Source organism: Myotis brandtii, unplaced genomic scaffold, assembly GCF_000412655.1.
Source record: "Myotis brandtii unplaced genomic scaffold, ASM41265v1 scaffold130, whole genome shotgun sequence".
In the NCBI taxonomy this organism is placed as follows: Eukaryota; Metazoa; Chordata; class Mammalia; order Chiroptera; family Vespertilionidae; genus Myotis; species Myotis brandtii.
The window spans coordinates 528,986-547,534 of NW_005354596.1; the positions used below are offsets into that span (position 1 = coordinate 528,986).

Here is an 18,549-nt window from a genome sequence, read left to right on the forward strand (position 1 = left end):
TCTGATAAGAGGGGGCGGGCCCCCAGCTGCCGGATCCCTCTGGGAGCACTCAGGCAAGCTCACCGCCCTCAAACAATGCTCCCTGGCAGTGCGCGCTCGGCCGTTGGCGCAAGCATTTCCCAGGCTTTCACTCCTGCAGCCGAGCAGGTCGGAGCATCACGAATTCTGCATCCCGGCCGGGTTCAAAACCTGCCTTCACCACTGCTGGCTGCGTGCTGTGGGCATCGCCTAACCTCTCTGGGCCTGTTGGCTCATCTACAAAAGCACCTGTGTTGTACAGGATTGTGAGAACTAAATGCATACTCCTCAAACGCCCAGGACAGGGCTGACTCACGGGAACACGAAGTACTTTCCACTGTCTCACTGTCTGTTCTTACGGAAAGGGCCCCTTCCTCCTGCCTCTGTGCCCACGCGGCCCCTCAGCCACGCACCGCCCAGACCGACAGGTTTTGATGGGATGGCCCTGGAGTGGGTGCACACACTCCGCATCCAGGACTTCACCGGCCTTCGCTGGACAGCGCACCTGAGCCCCGCCCAGCCCAGCCCAGGCCTCTGCTGCTGTGACATCACAGACACCCTTGGTGACACCACAAACCCAACTCCTTAATCCTGTGGCTGAGCAGTGGCTGGCAAGACCAAATAGGAGCTGAATTGAGACTAATTTGGCTCTTTCCATCCAAAATCTCTGCCCACATGTTCTACCAGTGGCCCCAGGGATCCAAAATTGGCAGTCGTCTTGGGCCACACTCATTGTCTATTTCCCAGGAACCAACCAGCAGCTGCTGGGGGCGGAGGCCGTCACATTGCAGGGGCCTTCGGTGATGCCTCTTGGGAGAACAGAAGACTGGGCGCCGGGAGGAGCACCTTCCTCTGAAAACAAGAACCAAAATGGCTCACCTACATTCCACCCCTATCCTGCCCCACCTCCCTCACCTCTCTCCCCTCCCCCACTCAGTCCTGTTAGTCCCTCCCCACCATAATGGGGAGGAGGGGCCACCAGAGGCAGGGAAGGGAGGGACTGTTGGGAGTATAAATGCGAACAGGCCACCCAACTCCCAGAGCTGGATCCCCCAAAATCTGCTCTGTCAGCTGCTGCAGTTGCTACCGTTCTCAGAACCCTCACCATGAAAGGCCTTCTGCTGCTCGCCTTGTCTTCTTTGCTGTGCTGGGTCTCAGGTAAGCACCTGGGGCCCCAAGGACCTGGTTCACCCTGCCCCACCCACCACCCCACATTACCCACTCCTCAGGACCCCAAGCACCCCTGGCCCCAAATGGCTGAGTTCTGTGCTTCCAGAACCAGGTCTCCCTGTGACAGGATCCTGGCTCCATTCTCAAGGACTCATGTTCCCACCTCCAAGACCCACTCTTCTATCAAGCCAGGGTTCCAGGTCCCCTTTCCCCAGTCCAAGGTGCCCCCTTCTTGGGCACCCTAATACCAGTTCCCCTGCCAGCCCCACTCCAGTGGAAAACCCACCAAGATGCAGCTTACCTGCTTTCTCCTCTCTCCGCTGCGCTCGGCAGGGCGTCCTCCCAGAGCCTAGGCACCCCGCCTGGGGCTTCTTTTGCACCCCACCTGTCATCTGCTCCCTCAGGGACTTCATGCTTAGTCCCTCGAGCAGCAGCCTTTCCTAGCTGCCTCCTGCTCCTCTCGGGGGCACGTACCCCCAGGGACACAAGCTTTCTGGAAGGTGCCAGTGACTTCTTAGAACCTTCTAGGGCACCAGGGAGATTTCCCCAGCCTTCTAGGGAGGGAATGCCAGGCTTGCTCACCCCCAGGGTGAGGGGCAGTCACAGACTTGTTCACCCTTGGACCAAATCCCTCCTTCACCAAACCTTGCATTAGCCGAGGCAGAAACTCTGGGCTGCCACCTTCTGCTCCCAGGCGGAGTCTGATCTGTGCCCGGATAGTATTCCTTTCTGCGGAGAGCTCCTAGGGGAGAGGATTCGCTCAGGTCGGGGCCTCTTCCCACGTGCTCGGTGGGCACAGGAGGTGAGGAGTAAATTGCTAAAGCTGGCCGCACATGGCCTTCTTGCTAGCTTCAAGCTCCAAGCCGTTTTTGCATGTGCTGTATCCTCCATGATTTTTATTTTTATTTTTTAAATGTATTTTTATTGATTTCAGAGAGGAAGGGAGAGGAAGAGAGATAGAAACATTCATGATGAGGGAGAATCATTGATCAGCTGCCTCCTGCATGCCTCCTCCTAGGGACCGAGCCCACAACCCAGGCATATACCTTGACTGGAATGGAACCCGGGACCCTTAGGTCCGCAGGCCGACACCCTACCCACTGAGCTAAGCTGGCGAGGGCCATGATTTTTATTTTGAATAGTTCTTCCTATTTCAAGTCTCTACCTGTGACCTCCTTTGAATTCTTTCATCTTCTTCCCTACCACCTCTGTCCCATGGAATTCTCACTTTCCATCTAGCCCAGCCCCGTGGTGTTGTTGTTGGTAGCATTGCCCTCCTGACTCATCCCCAGGTGGAGTGGAGTGGAGTGGAGAAAGGTAGTTAGGGTGTGGGCTGTTCACAGAGCAACAACTCCACCCTCACCCACTTCCACTTTTTCTCTATCACTCACCTGCTCTGTCCCTCTCAGACCAAACCGGTCAGAACACCTACTGCACTGGTTCTTCTCCACCCTCCCCCCTAGCCCCCCCCCCTCGGCTCAGCCCCAGGTGAGTCAGACACCCCATCACCTCAGCCTGATTTGTGTCTTCCCAGCTGACATTCGCTGTCACTCCTGCTACAAGGTCCCTGTTCTGGGCTGTGTGGACCGGACGTCCTGCCGCCTGGAACCAGGACAGAAATGCCTGACAACAAATGTGTACCTCGGTAATCTGCCCTTCTTAGTGGGGACCAGGGCCGGTGGGAGACTCTATGGCTGAGGCTGAGGCCCAACTGGGGCTAAGGCTGAGCTGGAACAGAGAATGACAGCAGTGAGAACTATTGGCCAAAAATTATCACATACCAGGCCCCATTCTGTGTCTCTACATGGATTGTTTCAATTCATGTTCATGACAACCCTATGATGTGGCTGTTATTATACTGAGGAGACAGCCTCAGAGAGCGGCAGTAACAGGTCCAAGGCAGCCCAGCCAGCCAGTGACAGGTCTGGGACTGGGTGAAGGGCGGGGTCTGGAAGTCAGCAGGAAGATGAGACTGAGAAGAGAGAAAGAAGGGGAAGGTGGAGCAGAATTGGGAGGAAAGGAGGCTGAGTGAGTGCATGGGGTGGGGAAGTGGACACAAGCATCCCAGGTGCCCATCCCAGCTGACACCACTGCCCACTCCTACCCCCAGGCAAGATGTGGGTTTTCTCCAACCTTCGCTGTGGCACACCTGCGGAGCCCTGTCAGGAGGCCTTGAACCAAACCAACCGCAAGCTGGGCCTGACCTATAACACCACTTGCTGCGAGAAGGACAACTGCAACAGCCCGGCCCCTCGGCCCGCCCCAGCCCTGGGCCTGGTCCTCCTCACCTCCTTGGCTGGCGTTGGCCTCTGGCTGCTGCACTGACACTCACTCCTCCCCCTGCCTCAGCCTGAGCCTCTCTCCCTGTGTCTCCGGATCCCCTGGCTTCCCACAGTGGTCTCCCCCTAGTTCCCTTTGCTCGGAAAAACATTTCTCTAGACCTTCACATTTCTTTGATTAGACAGTGGTCACCCTATCCGTCATTCTACCCACACCCTCCTCTCGGCTCTGCTGAGTCCCTTCCCGTTTCCCTCCAGATCTCCCACGGCCCCAGAAGGGCTCCCCTTTGGGCCCTGCTTAGGGAGGACTTGGGGTCCGGGCCTGTCCCCCGTGGTGGCTCGAAAGAAGACCTGAGGACCTTGCCCTGCTCACCTCTTTCCATTTTGAGTAATAAATGCCTGTGTCCGATAAGTCGTGCATTTATTGTCAGGAGACCTGTTGTCAGAGCCACACACACACACACACACACACACACACACACACACCCGTCTCAGAAATAACCCTCTCAGCCCCCACCCTTCCCCAGACCCTTCAGGGAGTTTCCCTGGCAGCGGGGCTGGGGCAAATGGAGAAACAGGTTTTTCCGGCATCCACCCTCCCTTCCAGTATGGGGGTGGCACACAGGTCCCAGTGTTTGGAGACAATCCTTATCTCAAACGTAGGTCACACCTCTGAGGGACTGCCAAGAAGGAGGTGCAGCCCGGCTTGAGGGCTCCCCAAAAAGGGTAGGAAAATCGCATGGGGATGGGACCCAGGACCCTCTTTGCAGGTGTCTGTCCCAAGGTTAGTCAGAGGCCTCACCTGGCCCGGTTACTAAGTGGGGCACCGAGTGAACCTCCTATCACAGGCTTCCATCTATTTCCTCTCTCAGTTCGAGAGTCCTATTGGGAGCCAAGCTGCAAACAGGGGAAAGGAGAACAACCCAGACAAACGGGTTCATTGATTCTGTGAGCCCCACTCAGCCCAGCGCCTGCTCCCCTGGGTGATCCTCGTTGCTAAGGAAGGTTCTCCCTAGCAACAAGGTTCAGGGGTAACTTAGGGCAGCTTCTCCATTGTCCTCCGGGGTTGGGTCGGATAAGGAGTGCATCATCATAACCCTGAAACTAGGCCTATTACTCCTTCAGCCCTAACATCGACAAAAGAGAGATGGAATTTTCCAGTCAGCTCTAGAGTGGTCGATCGATTTTTTAAAAAAATATATATATCTTTATTGATTTCAGAGAGGGAGAGATAGGTAGAAACATCAATAATGAGAGAGAATCATTGATTGGCTGCCTCCTGCACGCCGCCTACTGGGGATCAAGCCCGCAACCCGGGCATGTGCCCTTGACAGGAATCGAACCTGGGACCCTTCCGTCCGCAGGCTGATGCTTTATCCACTGAGCCAAACCAGCGAGGGCTGGTTGATAGATTTTAATGGCTCACAGAGGTGTGTGTGTCTTCTCACCTCAGATCTCCTTCATTCCCTTGCTCCCTTCCGGTCTTCTAGTCCCACTACCCTCTCCACAGTCCTGGTAAGACCCAGGCCAGGGCGCTGTGTGCTGCAGCCAACATGCAGGCCGGGGCCACAGTTCTCGCCACAGCGCTGCCGCACAGGCCTCCGGAGCAGCCCTGTGGGCGGTGTGAGTCCCTCCAACTTTGTTTCCACTTAATTGCAATGATGTGCTGTGGCACAGGCTGGCCGGTGATGGCTGCTGAGGCTGAGAGAGACGGAGGCAGAGGTGTCAGCCTCCTGGCTGGAGGACTTGCCTTCGGGGGCAGAGCAGATGGGATTTCAAGGAGCACAAAGGGATTCTCTGCTCCCTCAGAAAACACCTCCCTAAAACCAAGTGATCAAAGTTATCACACTGGCATTGTGACCCCCTGTGTGCTGCACTGCAAAGACCAACATCATGTCTGTGCTATTCTTGCCAAGAGCTCATGAGCTCAATCTAATTGTGTGAAAATACCAGATAAAGCCGGCATGACTCAGTGGTTGGGCATCAACCTATGAACCAGGAGGTCACGGTTCTGTTCTGGGTCAGAGCACATGATGGGGTTGTGGGCTCCATCCCCAGTGTTGGGTGTACAGGAGGCAGCCGATCAAGGATTCTCATCATTGATGTTTCTCTCCCTCCCTCCCTCTCCCTTTCTCTCTAAAACCAATAAAAATATTTTTAAAAAGTAAAATAACTTACCAGGACTCTTCAAAAGTTTCAAGGTCAAGGAAGACAAAGACTCAGAACTGTCACAGATTGGGGGCAGTTAAAAAGACACGAGAGTGCCGAAACCGGTTTGGCTCAGTGGATAGAGCGTCGGCCTGCGGACTGAAAGGTCCCAGGTTCGATTCCGGTCAAGGGCATGTACCTGGGTTGCAAGCACATCCCCATTGGGAGATGTGCAGGAGGCAGCTGATCGATGTTTCTAACTCTCTATCTCTCTCCCTTCCTCTCTGTAAAAAAATCAATAAAATATATTTGGAAAAAAAAAAAAAAAAAGACACGAGAGCCAAAGGCAATGTGGGCTTCTGGGATGGGCCCTGGAGCAACTGGCTAAATCAAGTAAGGCCTGCTGGTCAGTCAGAAGTGCTGCACCGGTGTTACTTTCTGGTTTTGTACAGTTGGCCCTTGAACAATAAGGACTTAAACTTATATAAAGACCCCCCCTCCCCCATAAATATACAGTTGGTCCTCCTTTTCCGGGTTTCACATCTGCAGATCCAACCAAGTGCAGGCTGAAAACAGGGCCGACTAGTGTATATGCATTGTTCTATGCCATTTTATTTATTTATTTTATTTTTTAATGCCATTTTCTATAAGGGACTTGAGCGTGGGGGATTTTGGTATCTGCAAGGGGGTGGGGTGGTGTTCTGGAAACAATGCCCCTCAGATACCAAGGGACACTTGTAGGTCGTTTTGGGGGAGTCACAAGTTATACACAGACTTTGACTGAGCGGATGTGGCACCTCTGACCCCTACGTGTGCAAGGCCAGCTGTGCTCTGGTTGTGAGATGTCACATCGGAGGAAGCAGGGAAGGGCACACTGGCATTCTCTGTACTGTTGTTACAGCTTTTCTGTCAATCTAAAGTCATTTCAGAACAAAAATGTAAACACACACACACCTCCCTGGTCCTTAGCTGATGTTGGAAAGTTGAAGTCTGGTTTAATATTTTGGTCCCTGCTTTCAAGGGACTGAGGTTTTCTAACCGTGTGCGTGTTCCAATTATCTATAGGAACATATGCACAGGTGACCCAGAGCGCCTCATTTGGATATACCAATACAGACGTCAAAGGGTACTTACTATTCATTAATATGGCCGAGCTTAACCAAAAACTAAGAAGAGAGAAGACACAGGGGATAAACAAGGCAAGAAATCACACAGGTTTATTTACCAGAGAGCTGATGGGTTTCAGTCCTTGGCAGGCCACCCGGAGACGCTCGCTGACAGAGACACACGGAGGTCGTCTAATACGCCGCGGCAAGGAGCTCGGTCTCTTGACTCGAAGAGAGGCCTCTTAACAGTCTGGGCTCAAAGGCAGAGCAGGAATGGCAGTTTGGCAGTTTGGCAGTTTCCAGGGGGGAGGAGAACGGCTTGTCTGTGGAGGGCAGACAGACGTCTGTCTGCTGCTGTGAGAGGCCTTCTTTTAAACCCCATGGGTGGGCTTCTTCAGTGTCTCATATCAGTGTGCTCTGGTGGCCTTCTGGGCTTATCAGGATACACACGCAGGGGGTTACAAGGTACTTATCAGGGGTGCACACGCAGGGAGTTGTTGGTTAGGAGTTTACAAGTTATTTGTCAGGAGTTAACATGCAGGGCGTTACAAGTTATTTATCAGGGTCTCACACACACACACACACACACACACACACAAATTAAGTTCCTCTTCTAAGTAAAGTTTAAAATTCACTCTAATAAAAAAAATGAAATTTGATTATACTATCTTATACTAACTAAACGCCTTACCTCTGCATTGCGTGAGTGGGTCTATGAGATTCTGGAGAGCAAAGAGGGGGCAGGTGGACACACGGGCAGCAGACAGGGCGTCCTGAGGGGCTCAGTGCCAGGAGCACAGAAGGAGCTACCGACAGCTCAGACCCAGCCTGACCCTGGAAGGTCTGCCAGCAGGAAAGCGCTGGGGAGGAGGGGGAACCAGGACTCGAGTTCCCAGACAGCGTGCTCCGCCCCGGGGCTAGTTGGAGTTTGCCAATGCGATGGATGCACAGGAGGCCCTCACCATAGGTGTCCCGGCTTTGCCTGGGGCACTGCAGTCAGAGCGCAGGTGCGGTGTCCTGGCTCAGAGAGGAGGCGCTGGACCTGGGCAGAGGGCCACCAGCCTGTGTGGCAGGGGCCTTGGCTGCCTTCTCACCCAGGGCAGCCCCACAAGGAGGGGGTTCACTGTGTCTGTGCCTCCCACGCCCACCCTGCCCTGCCAGCCTTACAACCCTTGCCCTGGGCTTTGTAGGCAATGAAAAGGGAGGCCAGAGTCTCCCTCAGCTGGCACTGGACACCCAAAGCAGCACCCAACAGACCGAGTGTGGAAGTAGATGCGAAAGCCCAGCCATCTTTGTTCACAAAAACATGTTTGGCTTACATGTGGCAGGTTTATTGTTCTAATTTTTAAGTGAACCTATTTAAAATGTTCTGTTTTGATTTCTAATAGAGTAAATGGTACTATAACTCACTACGAAAGGCTCTTGGGGTCTTCAGTAACTTTTGAGAGTGTGAAGAGGGCCTGAGGCAAGGAGAGCCCCAATACTGCTGCTCTGAGCAGAGCTGTGCCTCCACGCCCGCCCCACCCAGTCCTGTCCTCCTGGGATAGTCCTGCCTGGTTCTGCAGCTGGCTGTCCCCTCCGGTCTCTCTAACCCCTGTCTTCCAGACGCTGCCCCTGCCCCTGCCTCCAAACCCCATCCCCCTGCACCTCTTCCTAGTCTCCATGGCCCCCCTCACTGACCTACCACAGTGGAGACACATCAGACCCTCTGACCTCACGTGTAACTCCAGTAGCAAAGCTGGGAGAGATCATTATGGGGTAGGGATGCTGGGCTTGAAGGGATCTGAAGGCCCTCCCTGAAGCATCTGGGTTTTGTGTTTGGGGTAGAAGGGAGGTTGTTGATCCCACACTTAATGGATCTGGGCCAAGGCTGTTTGGAGGGTGACCCTGAGAGCATTAGTGCAGAGAAGGGGAAAAGAGAAAGCCGAGACAAGGAGACGAGCTGAGAGAGCAGAAAACAGCTTGAGACAAGCAGGGGGGCGGGGGGGTAAGGAAGAGGACTAGGAGGGAAGGTGACAGACACAACTCCGGAGCTCAGAGCAGCTGAGAGAACAGAGGGCAGGCTTCTGCAGGGCCAGGGAGGTGTGGGGTGCAGGAGCAGAGGCCCGCTGCTCAGGCTGGTGAATGTGGGCTGGTTCCACCGCTCCCACCCGCTCGCTCCCTAGGTGTGTTTGTTTACTGGTTCCTCCCAGTCTCAGATGCTCCTGCTCTCCAACCTGGGGCACTCAGGTGCAGTCACAGTCTCCCGGACTCCTGGGCCCTGGACCCAGCCATGGGCACCTCCAGTGCCGTCCTCTGCATCCTGTTCTTCTGTGGGGCGCTGGGTAAGGGTAGGTTGGGGGTCCTCTGGGGCAGCGGGCGGGGTTCATGGAAAAGCCTGAGGGCTGGGGAGGGGGTCTGAGAGATGCCAAGGAGAGTTGTAGGAGTTTAGAAAGAGGAGCTACCGGGGGTGGCCTCAGGCCAGCCTGGCAAGGTCCCTCGGAAGGCACTGGAGATCGACCGTCTTCCCCGTGGCATCTGCACGAGCCTCTGTCCCCCGTCCCTATCTCACCTCTTGCTCCTTTGCTGGGCTCCTTGGTAAATGCCAATTCCGATGTTTTCATCTGTCCTGGCACCACCGCTAAACTTCCTCACTGCCGCCTCCCACCCTGGCTTCTGTCATTCTCTAAGTTCATCTCCGATTCTCTTGGCTTCTGTTCACGGCTGTGTCTTCCTCTTTCCCTGTAACCTCTCCCTGGTCCGTGTCTCCTTTCCTACTTCTGTCTGCTCCCTTTCAGCGCTTCCCTCTCCCCACTGAGCCGCACCTCACTCCGTGCACCCCTGTCTGGGATCTTGGCTCTGCCTCTCCCCTGGCCTGTGTGTCTCTCCTCCACCCTCCTGATCTCCACCAACCCGGCAGGTCTCACCACTCTCCCTGCCCCGCGGCGGCTCCACTGTTACACCTGCAGCTTCGCCAAACCCTGCTACCCTGTTCCCACCGAGTGTGGGGATGATGAAGCTTGTGGCATCAGCATCGGCACCTCAGGTAGGACTCTGGTCCAATGGCCCTCCCCCAGATGGTTCCCCACCCGCTCTGTCCTGCCCTCCCTCTACCCCTGGCCCGACCTCCGACCACCCCGGCCTCAGCCTCACGCCTCAGCATCGCCCCTTCCTCCCACAGAGCAGAGTGAGGTCATCCAGCGGAAAGGCTGCCTCCCCAGGGCCCAGTGCCCTCTGCCTGGCCATGCCACCTACTGGTCACGCTCCTACGCGCTGCGGCACCACTGCTGCGACCAGGACCTGTGCAACGTGGCCCCCAGGCCCCTGGTCCCCACCCTGCTCCTCACCGCCAGCTTCACCTTCGGAGGCCACCTCCTCCTCTAGCCTCCTCAGAGCTGCGGCCCTCAACCCAGACGCCCTCACCATCTCCGCGGCCCTGGAGACACCTGCCTGACACTTGAGATGTGGCCAAGTTCCTGGTTTGACAGACAGGCCTCAGCTCCCTGGCCCCACAGCTTTGCAGAGCTCTTCCAAGACCTGATTCCTGTGGGCCCTCCTCCAGCCCCTACAACTTGCCCAGAGCCCGGCCTCATAAAAATGCTGTTCTGTGTCTTTTGTCTTTTTTAGATACCGAGGCTGATGCCCTCTCCAAGCCCCAGGTCTCTGGCAAGGCAGGTGCTTGATGGAGCTGTGGGTCCCAGGCAAGGGGATGGCAGGGGCCCCATGTATGGAGAGGAGGGGTGTCTTGCCAGGGAAGGTCCATTTGGTAGATCAGGAACTTAGGAAGGAGGGCTTGGGGAACGATGAAGGGCGAATTTAATAAAGTGCTATCTGGGGGTCTGGTAACACTGCCGTGCGTGCGTGTGTGTGTGTGTGTGTGTGTGCACACGTGTTTTCTCTAAAAGCAAACTGTAGTTCTTGGTGGTTGCGCTGGGGCTGGAACCCGAACCATAATTGTCATCTCGTTCTGTCTGTCATTCGCGCCTCCTTCCTGCCGACAGATGAGCTGAAGCCACTGCAGAGTGGAGGCTTTAGGTGAGAAAGCCTCCAAGAAAGCTTTTCCCAGCGAGGCCCAGGCTTGAGCAGATACACACAAGGGCGCTGGAGGAGCTGCTGTGAGGGTGTGGCTGGGAGGCCAGCTCATTCCTGCCTGACCTGCCCGCGTGGTGAGCTGGGAGTGTCCCTGCCTCACCAGCCCAGACCTGCCCCTGCTCCCCAGACAGCCCTGCACGCAGGGCCCATCACAGCCCCGCCCGGGAATGCACGGTCCCGCCCCGTGGACACTCCTGCCCAGGGAGATAGTGTGTGACTCGGATCCCAGGATGTCAGGGTGACATAAGCGACTCATTGCTCCGGATGCCACAACGGAGTGCCTAGGATAAGGAGGGTGGCAGAGTGGGGGCCGAGCATGGGCCCCATATTGACCCAGCTCCCTCCCCTTCCATCTGAGGGAGTCTGGGGTCTAAGTGAAGGTGCTCGTTCTCTCTCAGCTCTCCTCTGCTTCGTGACGATGGAGCTGTTGACCTCATTTAGAGGCAACTTGAGTTTCCTTTCCATTCTCCCTGTCCCTCAATCCCCCTGCTTCGTGCTTCCATTTTTCTCTACCTCTGATCATCTCATCCCTTGGTCTGATTGAGTCTCCTCCCTTCTCTCCCCTTCAGTTTCCCCCATTTGCCCTCCGGCTCAAGGCCCTGGATTCCTCTGTCTCCTCTCTGCCCACCCCACCCTCCTCACCCCTGCCAGCTGCACCAGCTCCCTCAGTCCCATGCCTGTGGGTTCAGGGCCACCCTCCACTGGCTGCTACAGATAGGAGACCACACTTTTTCAAAGGTAACATCACAAAATAATGAATCTCCTTCCCCAAAAAAAAAACACACACAGCTGTCTGTGGGAGACCAGCGGCTGTGACGTAGCTCGCTCAACCCCACCCCTCTCGCCAAGACTTTCAGGGGCTCTTTCAGTGCCACGTGGCCAGGGAGACCGCAGGTCACTCTCCAGCAGATGCCACGGAGATCATCTGGTCTTGGGGGCAGGTGGGCTGTGGGTTTTGTGGAACAGAAAGATGGGTTAAGGACACTTCCATTCCTACCGCCTCAGGAGCAGGACTCCTGTCCACCCCAACCCAGTGCCCTCGGGGATGTAAGCCTCTGTCCCCTCGTTGTTCCTCACCTGAGACGGGCCAAGTGGATGTTCTCATAGACCTGGATTTCAGGTTTGAACTGAGGAACCGAGGCATCTGGGGAGAAGGAGCCACATGGAGTGAAGCAGACAGTCACCAGATAGCCCAGAGCTGCCTTCCCTCTCCTCCCCTCCCCTGGAGAAGATGTGGTACAAAGGCAATGCGAGCCCCACTCCGGCTTCCACCCAAGTGCTCTCTTCTTCCCCCTGCGGGGGGGGGGGGCCTTACCTCTGCACTGAGCCCCCTGGACCCTCCGTCTCCAGAGCATGATGCTGAGGACCAGGATGGCGAAAGCCTGGCCTACTGTGAACAGCAGCATCAGGATCCAGAGCACATCCCAGCCCGTGGAAGGGGCACAGAGGGCAGGGGAGGCATCCGTGGGGGCTGTATAAGGGCAAGAGGAAAGGGGGAGGCAGTGAGGGGGTCTGTCCCTGTGCCCCAAAGAGAGGCTTCCCACATCGACTGGTGGGCTCTCCCAAAAGAAGACTTCCGAAGTTTCCCTGTCCCCAGGACCCACCCCCACTTTGCCCCTTTCTAGGTCTCTCACCCTGACCCATGAGCCAACGCCTCCCACACCCAACACACACGACAGCTAACTCCAGAGCAGACCGCCAGCCATGCTGTCATTCCTCCTCATACCCCTCACAGTAATCCACCCTTTCAGGGAAAAAAAGTGCTTTGCATGTATTCATTCTTCCGTCACTCACTCCATAGCATTTGCTGAGTGCCCACCACATGCCAGGCACCGTCGGCGAGTGGTGTCGGGGCAGTAAAGCCCCGCCCCTGCCATCATTGACCTTTGCTGATGGAAGTAGGGGCCCTGGGCTCCTCCCTCCCGCGTGTAAAGGGTTATTCCACATCCAACAGCGTTCTTTCTTTGTATAATGGACTTTTTCTGGTAAAACAATCACATATTTTTCTCCTTCTGCCTTTACTATCAATGGGCCTTATAACATCCGTGCATATATCTTTTCTTCAAAAGACAATTATCACCCCAGCAATAATTCTTATTTTCTTCCTCTCTGCTATGGGATATTTCACACAAATCATAGGTTAGCCTATTTTTAAACAATGACATATTCCACAGAAATCTTCTCCCCCCTCTTGGCTATTGTCTAGTCCACCAGAAAGTTGGCTTAACCACCCCCTCCTCGGTTATGGTTACGGCTTCAGCTGAGGGGGGAAAGGCCCTCCTCCCGCAGTGATGGTCAGCTCCACCAGAAACCACCCTCCTGACCGGGCCAATAACAAATTCGCCTCTTTCTCACCTCCTCCCCTGGCCAGCAGGGTGGATGTGCCAGAAGGAACACCCTTCCCATACCGCCCTGCCCCCCGCACCCCGTTACCTGCCAGGCTAAAGCTGACCCCCTTGTTCTGAGGCACGACACAGCGGATGAGCCTGGGTCTGCGGCCCCTGGACTCAGGAAGCCCCTCCCCAGGACACACCAAGAGCAGGGCAGCCCCGTCGCCCCAGAAGGCCTGCACATGGCCCCTCACAGGGCCCCTCCCCTCCACCCAGGTCACAGAGTCCAGGCGCCTGGCAGGGACCACGGAGCACAGGAGGACAGAGCAGGGGGCTCCGTCTGCAGCCTTGGCAGATAACTGGGATCCTGTGGGAGAGAGGGGCCCTCAGTTCCTTGCTCGGGCTTCCCCATCTCCCAGTAGCCCCTGGTCTCATGCCCCCACTCACCTCTGAGCACAGAGACATCATACACCCTCCAGTTATGGTATTTGTGGCGCTGACCCAGCACTGCGCACCAGTACCGCCCAGCGTCTCCCTCCTTGGATCCTTCCAGCCACAAAGAGTAGTTCCCCAGCAATTTGAGCCTGGACTCCCTTCCAGGCTTTCCAGGGTCTGGGGCTGGCCTGGCCACTTGGATTTGGGTCACCAGGGCAGTGGAGGAGCCTGCTGCAGGGCTGCAGAACCAGGACAGGAGTTCGTCCCCATGGAGGGTGGGTGGCAAGGGACATGGTAGCTCCATTGCTTCCCCCGAGGCCACATAGATGGCCTGGATGTTGTCTGTAGGGAGGGGCTTGTGTGAGGCCAGATACCTCCATGAGATCAAACCCCACCCCACCCCCCATCTCAACCTCCAACCCCTGGCTTCCTTCCTTCCTGAGGTCTCCCGGCACTGGTCTGGCTATAAGCACACTTCGCAAGGGACAGCTACAAAAAACGGTGAGATGGAGAGAGAGGGCAGGGGCTTTCCTCCCTTTCCCCAAATGCATGAGGAAATCTGAGGGCAAGAGAGAAAAGGTGGAATAGTTGGCAAATACCCGTATTTCTTCCTCTCATATCTCCTTTTCTGGAAGCAGTTACTCACCGATTCTCATTTTCTAAAGGAAACTGCACATGACCTGGGTCCTCAGGGTCTCTGGGTCTATCCCAGTGTTAGAGGTGGGGGAGGTCAGCTGGGGAAAATCTACCTTCGTGAGTCAGATGCCTGCCCCAGGCCCCTAAGGAGAAGCGGCAGCCTTGCAGAGCCCCCACCTCCTGCTCTTTACCTGCAGCAGCCTGAGGAGGCCCCCCGAGGAGGAGAAGGAGGAGGAATAAGACCGCCATGGGAGAGCCTTTCAAGTTCTCTTGCCTGGGACCTGGTGTCCCCGGGGAGGAAACAGAGCCCAGATAAAGGCCTGCCCTCCCTGGTCTGGAGTGACAGGCTCTGGAGGGGATGGGAAGTTGGGGAGATAAAGCCTAGTTGCAAGTCCACTGGCAGAAAAATGACCACTGCCTCTCTGTCCTGATGGGAAAGAGGCCCAGTCCAGGCCTCTCCGAAGACAGCCTCCTCACCCTTCTGACTCCTGGCCCCACGTCGGTGGAGGGACTCCGACAGAAGCCTCTCCGTGCCGAGAAGCCTGCACAGAAGGGGTCCTGCCAGTTTGGAAGCCTTTTCTCCTCCACCTTAAGAGATGCCCGCCATGAAGGAAGGAACTGAGTCTCCAGGTTGGTCTCCATGGAACCCAGCATGAGACTATACACCCAGTCAATACCTTAGAAATTATTTAAAATGGCCTTTCTTGCCCTAACCTGTTTGGCTCAGTGGATAGAGCATCGGCCTGCGGACTGAAGGGTCCCAGGTTCGATTCCGGTCAAGGGCATGTACCTTGGTTGTGGGCACATCCCCAGTAGGAGGTGTGCAGGAGGCAGCTGATCGATGTTTCTAACTCTCTATCCTTCTCCCTTCTTCTCTGTAAAAAGTCAATAACATATATTTTTTAAAAAATAAATAAGTAAATAAAATGGCCTTCCTTGGGGCTGCCTGCCACGCCACAGACCTCTTCTCATCAGCCTCTGATGAGTATATGAAGTTATTGCTCAAGGAGGAGAGTAGCAAGGACCTGGAAAATTCACTGGCCCCAGGCAGTGCTCTCAAGGCAGATCTTCAAGTGGCCTACAGTCTTAATGTGTTATTTATTTTTAAAGGCTACTTCTTTAAAAAAAATTTTTTATAAAATAGTCTATGTTAAGTCTAATCAAATAATTAAATCGATATCCCCTCCTGTGGGAACTGACCTTTAGGCCACTTCACAATGGACATTCCCTTTTGCTTAGACCACATTCCACTTGCTGAGACCATTATCTCTCCCCTCCGGAGTTTCCCAGGATCCGGACCTGCACAGAGAATTCTCTGCCCAGAAAAAACCCAAATTCCCCGTCTTTGGGGGTGCTGGCACCATTTTGGGGCTCAGCCCATCTGGTCTCCAGATGACCTAACCCTATATAATAAAAGCCCAATATGCTAAGTGTCCAGTCATCTGGTCCTCCGTTCAACCAATCAAAGTGTAATATGCTAATGATATGCTAAGGCTGCGCAACTGCTCGCTATGACATGCACTGACCACCAGGGGGCAGACTCTCAACACAGGAGCTGCCCATTCGTGGTCAGTGCACTCCCACAGGGGGAGCGCTGCTCAGCCAGAAGCCAGGCTCACAGCTGGCAAGCACAGCGGCGGTGGCAGGAGCCTCTCCCACCTCTGCAGCAGCACTAAGGAGCAGCGAGCTGAGCGGTAAGGAGAAAGCAGGCAGATGGTAAGGAGCAAGGGGTCCCAGACTGTGAGAGGGTGCAGGCCGGGCTGATGGACGCCCCCCTCCAATGTACGAATTTCATGCACTGGGCCTCTAGTATATATATAAAAGTCTACGCAACTGGATCATTGGTGGACCAGCCGGTAGCTATGAAGCAATCTGACCACCAAGGTGCGAACACTCAATGCAGGAGCTGCCCCCTGGTGGTCAGTGTGCTCCCATAGCAGGAGTGTGGCTCAGATGACCGACAGGCACCAGAAGCCCCCTGGCCAGCTCATGGGGAGCTCAGCTGCATCAGAGGCGGGAGCCTCTCCCTCGGACACTCCCCCTGCAGCTCCTCCCCAGCCACCTGCAGCTTCGCACACTACCTCGTGCTGTGCGGGATCAAGGCAGCCAGGAGGCTAGAGCCCAATGAGCTGGTGGGTAGGGCTGGGCTGCAGCGGTGCGGAGGTCCACTGATCCCCGCAGGCCAGGCTGAGGGACCCCACCAGTGCACAAATCCGTGCACTGGGCCTCTAGTAAATTTACAATCCCTTACCACTTTGGCCTCGTGAGTTCCTCCTCTGGTGACCCTAACAGTCCATGCATACCAAAGACTATATCTAATGTACAACTGTATAATAGCTAAATAAACTGTGGCATCGTTAGACAACGGACCATTCGATAGCAATGAGAATGCACCAACCACTGTGATATACAACCAGATTGAATCTCACAAACATAACGAGAGTAAAAGAAGTCATAAAGTACACAAACAGGCAAAAGTAATCTAAGCCCTGACCGGTTTGGCTTAGTGGATAGAGCGTCGGCCTGTGGACTGAAGGGTCCCGGGTTTGATTCCGGTCGGGGGCATGTACCTTGGTTGCGAGCACATCCCCAGTGGGGGGTGTGCAGGAGGCAGCTGCTTGATGTTTCTCTCTCATCGATGTTTCTAACTCTCTATCCCTCTTCCTTCCTCTCTGTAAAAAATCAATAAATTATATATTTTTTAAAAAGTAATCTAAGAAAATCAAGGTTGTGGTTACGCTTTGTGGGGTGGTAGCAACTGGTGGTGACATGCAGAGGGTCTTCTAGGTGGTAATGATGTGTCTGTTCTTGATCTGGCTGCTGAGGCATGGATCTACGCAATTGGTGCGCTTTTCTGTGTGCGTTTACTGTAATAAAAAGCTAAAGGGTGGCCCTTGCCTGTTTGGCTCAGAACATCGGCCTGTGGACTGAAGGGTCCCAGGTTCAATTCTGGTCCAGGGCATGTACCTCGGTTGCAGGCTCAATCCCTGGCCCTGGTTGGGGCACATGAGGGAGGCAACCAATAGATGTGTCTCTCTTGCATTGATGTCTCTCTCTCTCTCTCTCTCTCTCTCTCTCTCTCTCCCCCCCTCCCTTCCACCCTCCCTTCCACCCTCTCTAAAAGTCAATGGAAAAATATCCTCTGGTGAGGATTTAAAAAGCTAACAGGGCTCTGACCGGTTTGGCTCAGCAGAGAGAGCGTCGGCCTGCTGACTGAAAGGTCCCAGGTTCGATTCCGGTCAAGGGCATGGACCTTGGTTGCGGGCACATCCCCAGTAGGGGGTGTGCAGGAGGCAGCTGATCGATGTTTCTAACTCTCTATCCTTCTCCCTTCCTCTCTGTAAAAAAAAAATCAATAAAATACACTAAAAAAAAAAAAAGCTAACAGGTATATATATTATGTAGGTGTAAGGTACAAGGAAAAATAAAACCTGTGTTCTATTAAGAAACAGAATATTACCATTTCAACTAAAAATTAACTATGCTGTGTAACACTTTTCCAAATTTGCTCTTTATCTTTCAGTTGTTCATTACATTTTACGTGTTTTTGAACTTTATACAATGCTGGCATGTTGTATGTAATCTGTGGCTTCTTTTTTTTCACTCGACATTAGAGATAATTCAACCATTTTCTTTTTCACACACCTTCACCATACTCAGCCTATCCATGGTCATGGTGTAGTTGTCCATCGTTTACCTCTATCAAAAACTTTATATGTTTTTTCTTCATAAAATCTTGCATTCCTAGACACCTAACCGTTTTTTTGTTTGTTTTTGTCAAGTGTTCCTAATCCTACATCCTGCCCAATGTCGCTCCAGTGAAAAAGCTGGTTGACTCTGCCCGGTCACCTGCTAACTCTCCGCGTTCCAAGCTCCTCCGACTAATTTCTGACCATCGCCGCCCCCGTAGGTCCCCGGCACCGAATCCCTCCCCCGGCTGAAGGCCGCCCGCCGGGGCTGGAGGCGGAGCCAGTGCGTGCTGACGTCAGGGGCACGCAGCCCCCGGAGGCCGGGGGGCGGGGCTAGCGGGGAACTGCAGCCGGAGAGCGGCGGCCCGAGCCGGGGCCATGGCGAAGCTGCTCAGCTGCGTCCTCGGCCCCCGGCTCTACAAAATCTACCGCGAAAGGGACTCTGAAAGGGCGCGGTCCGGCGCCCCTGAGACTCCAGCGTCGGTCACTGCGCCCCCTCCCAGCTCCTGGGTGAGTCGCGTACTCCCCCCGTGGGGACATGGTACGGCCCGCGCCCCTTTGCGGCCTTGCCCCGCAGAAGCGCCCATTATCGGAAATCGGGGGAGCCCGCTTGTCAAGTCAGTTGTGCGCGCAGCCTGCGTGGTGCTTCCGGGTTAAAGTGGCGCCT

At 54.9% G+C, this 18,549-nt stretch overlaps 5 protein-coding genes across 11 annotated transcripts in view; 3 read left to right on the forward strand and 2 right to left on the reverse strand.

The window, feature by feature from the left end:
* LOC102240066 (chromosome unknown open reading frame, human C6orf25) overlaps positions 1-2,716 on the reverse strand; it is a 4,985-nt gene extending 2,269 nt beyond the window's left edge. For 3 of the 6 annotated variants that reach the window (XM_014534474.1, XM_014534470.1, XM_014534472.1), the window contains exons 1-2: positions 2,354-2,716; positions 1,490-2,073 (exon numbers count right to left, since the gene is read on the reverse strand). In XM_014534474.1, coding sequence (XP_014389960.1) covers positions 1,490-1,601 — 112 coding nt within the window. In that variant the 5' untranslated portion in view covers positions 1,602-2,073; positions 2,354-2,716. Of the gene's footprint in view, positions 1-63; positions 768-1,489; positions 2,074-2,353 lie in introns of those variants that run through there. The other 3 variants (XM_014534473.1, XM_014534475.1, XM_014534471.1) reach the window with 2 other exon arrangements.
* LY6G6C (lymphocyte antigen 6 complex, locus G6C) lies at positions 1,038-3,873 on the forward strand. The gene is made up of 3 exons (XM_005859862.2): positions 1,038-1,176; positions 2,723-2,833; positions 3,299-3,873. The coding sequence occupies exons 1-3, from the start codon at positions 1,125-1,127 to the stop codon at positions 3,511-3,513; spliced, it is 378 nt and encodes a 125-aa protein (XP_005859924.1). The 5' UTR covers positions 1,038-1,124; the 3' UTR covers positions 3,514-3,873.
* A 4,506-nt stretch (positions 3,874-8,379) lies between these two features.
* LOC102241090 (sperm acrosome membrane-associated protein 4) lies at positions 8,380-10,546 on the forward strand. 2 transcript variants are annotated; one of them, XM_014534487.1, is made up of 3 exons: positions 8,380-9,051; positions 9,621-9,746; positions 9,887-10,546. In XM_014534487.1, exons 1-3 carry the CDS (start codon positions 8,920-8,922, stop codon positions 10,082-10,084), a joined length of 456 nt encoding a protein of 151 aa, XP_014389973.1. In that variant the 5' UTR covers positions 8,380-8,919; the 3' UTR covers positions 10,085-10,546. The 2 variants fall into 2 exon arrangements, with proteins under 2 accessions (XP_014389973.1, XP_005859925.1); XM_005859863.2 differs by having other exon boundaries at positions 8,799-9,045; positions 9,882-10,546.
* Positions 10,547-10,630: 84 nt separating this feature from the next.
* On the reverse strand, positions 10,631-14,887 carry LY6G6F (lymphocyte antigen 6 complex, locus G6F). The gene is made up of 6 exons (XM_005859864.2): positions 14,385-14,887; positions 13,570-13,899; positions 13,226-13,489; positions 12,108-12,263; positions 11,870-11,936; positions 10,631-11,738 (listed from the first exon to the last, which is right to left on the reverse strand). Exons 1-6 carry the CDS (start codon positions 14,440-14,442, stop codon positions 11,714-11,716), a joined length of 900 nt encoding a protein of 299 aa, XP_005859926.1. The 5' UTR covers positions 14,443-14,887; the 3' UTR covers positions 10,631-11,713.
* Positions 14,888-18,182: 3,295 nt separating this feature from the next.
* The window catches only part of LOC102257463 (abhydrolase domain-containing protein 16A), a 15,135-nt gene continuing 14,768 nt past the window's right edge, over positions 18,183-18,549 (forward strand). Inside the window, exon 1 of the mRNA XM_014534513.1 lies at positions 18,183-18,392. Within this exon, the coding sequence (XP_014389999.1) occupies positions 18,261-18,392 (132 nt within the window). The 5' untranslated portion in view covers positions 18,183-18,260. The remainder of the gene's footprint in view (positions 18,393-18,549) is intronic.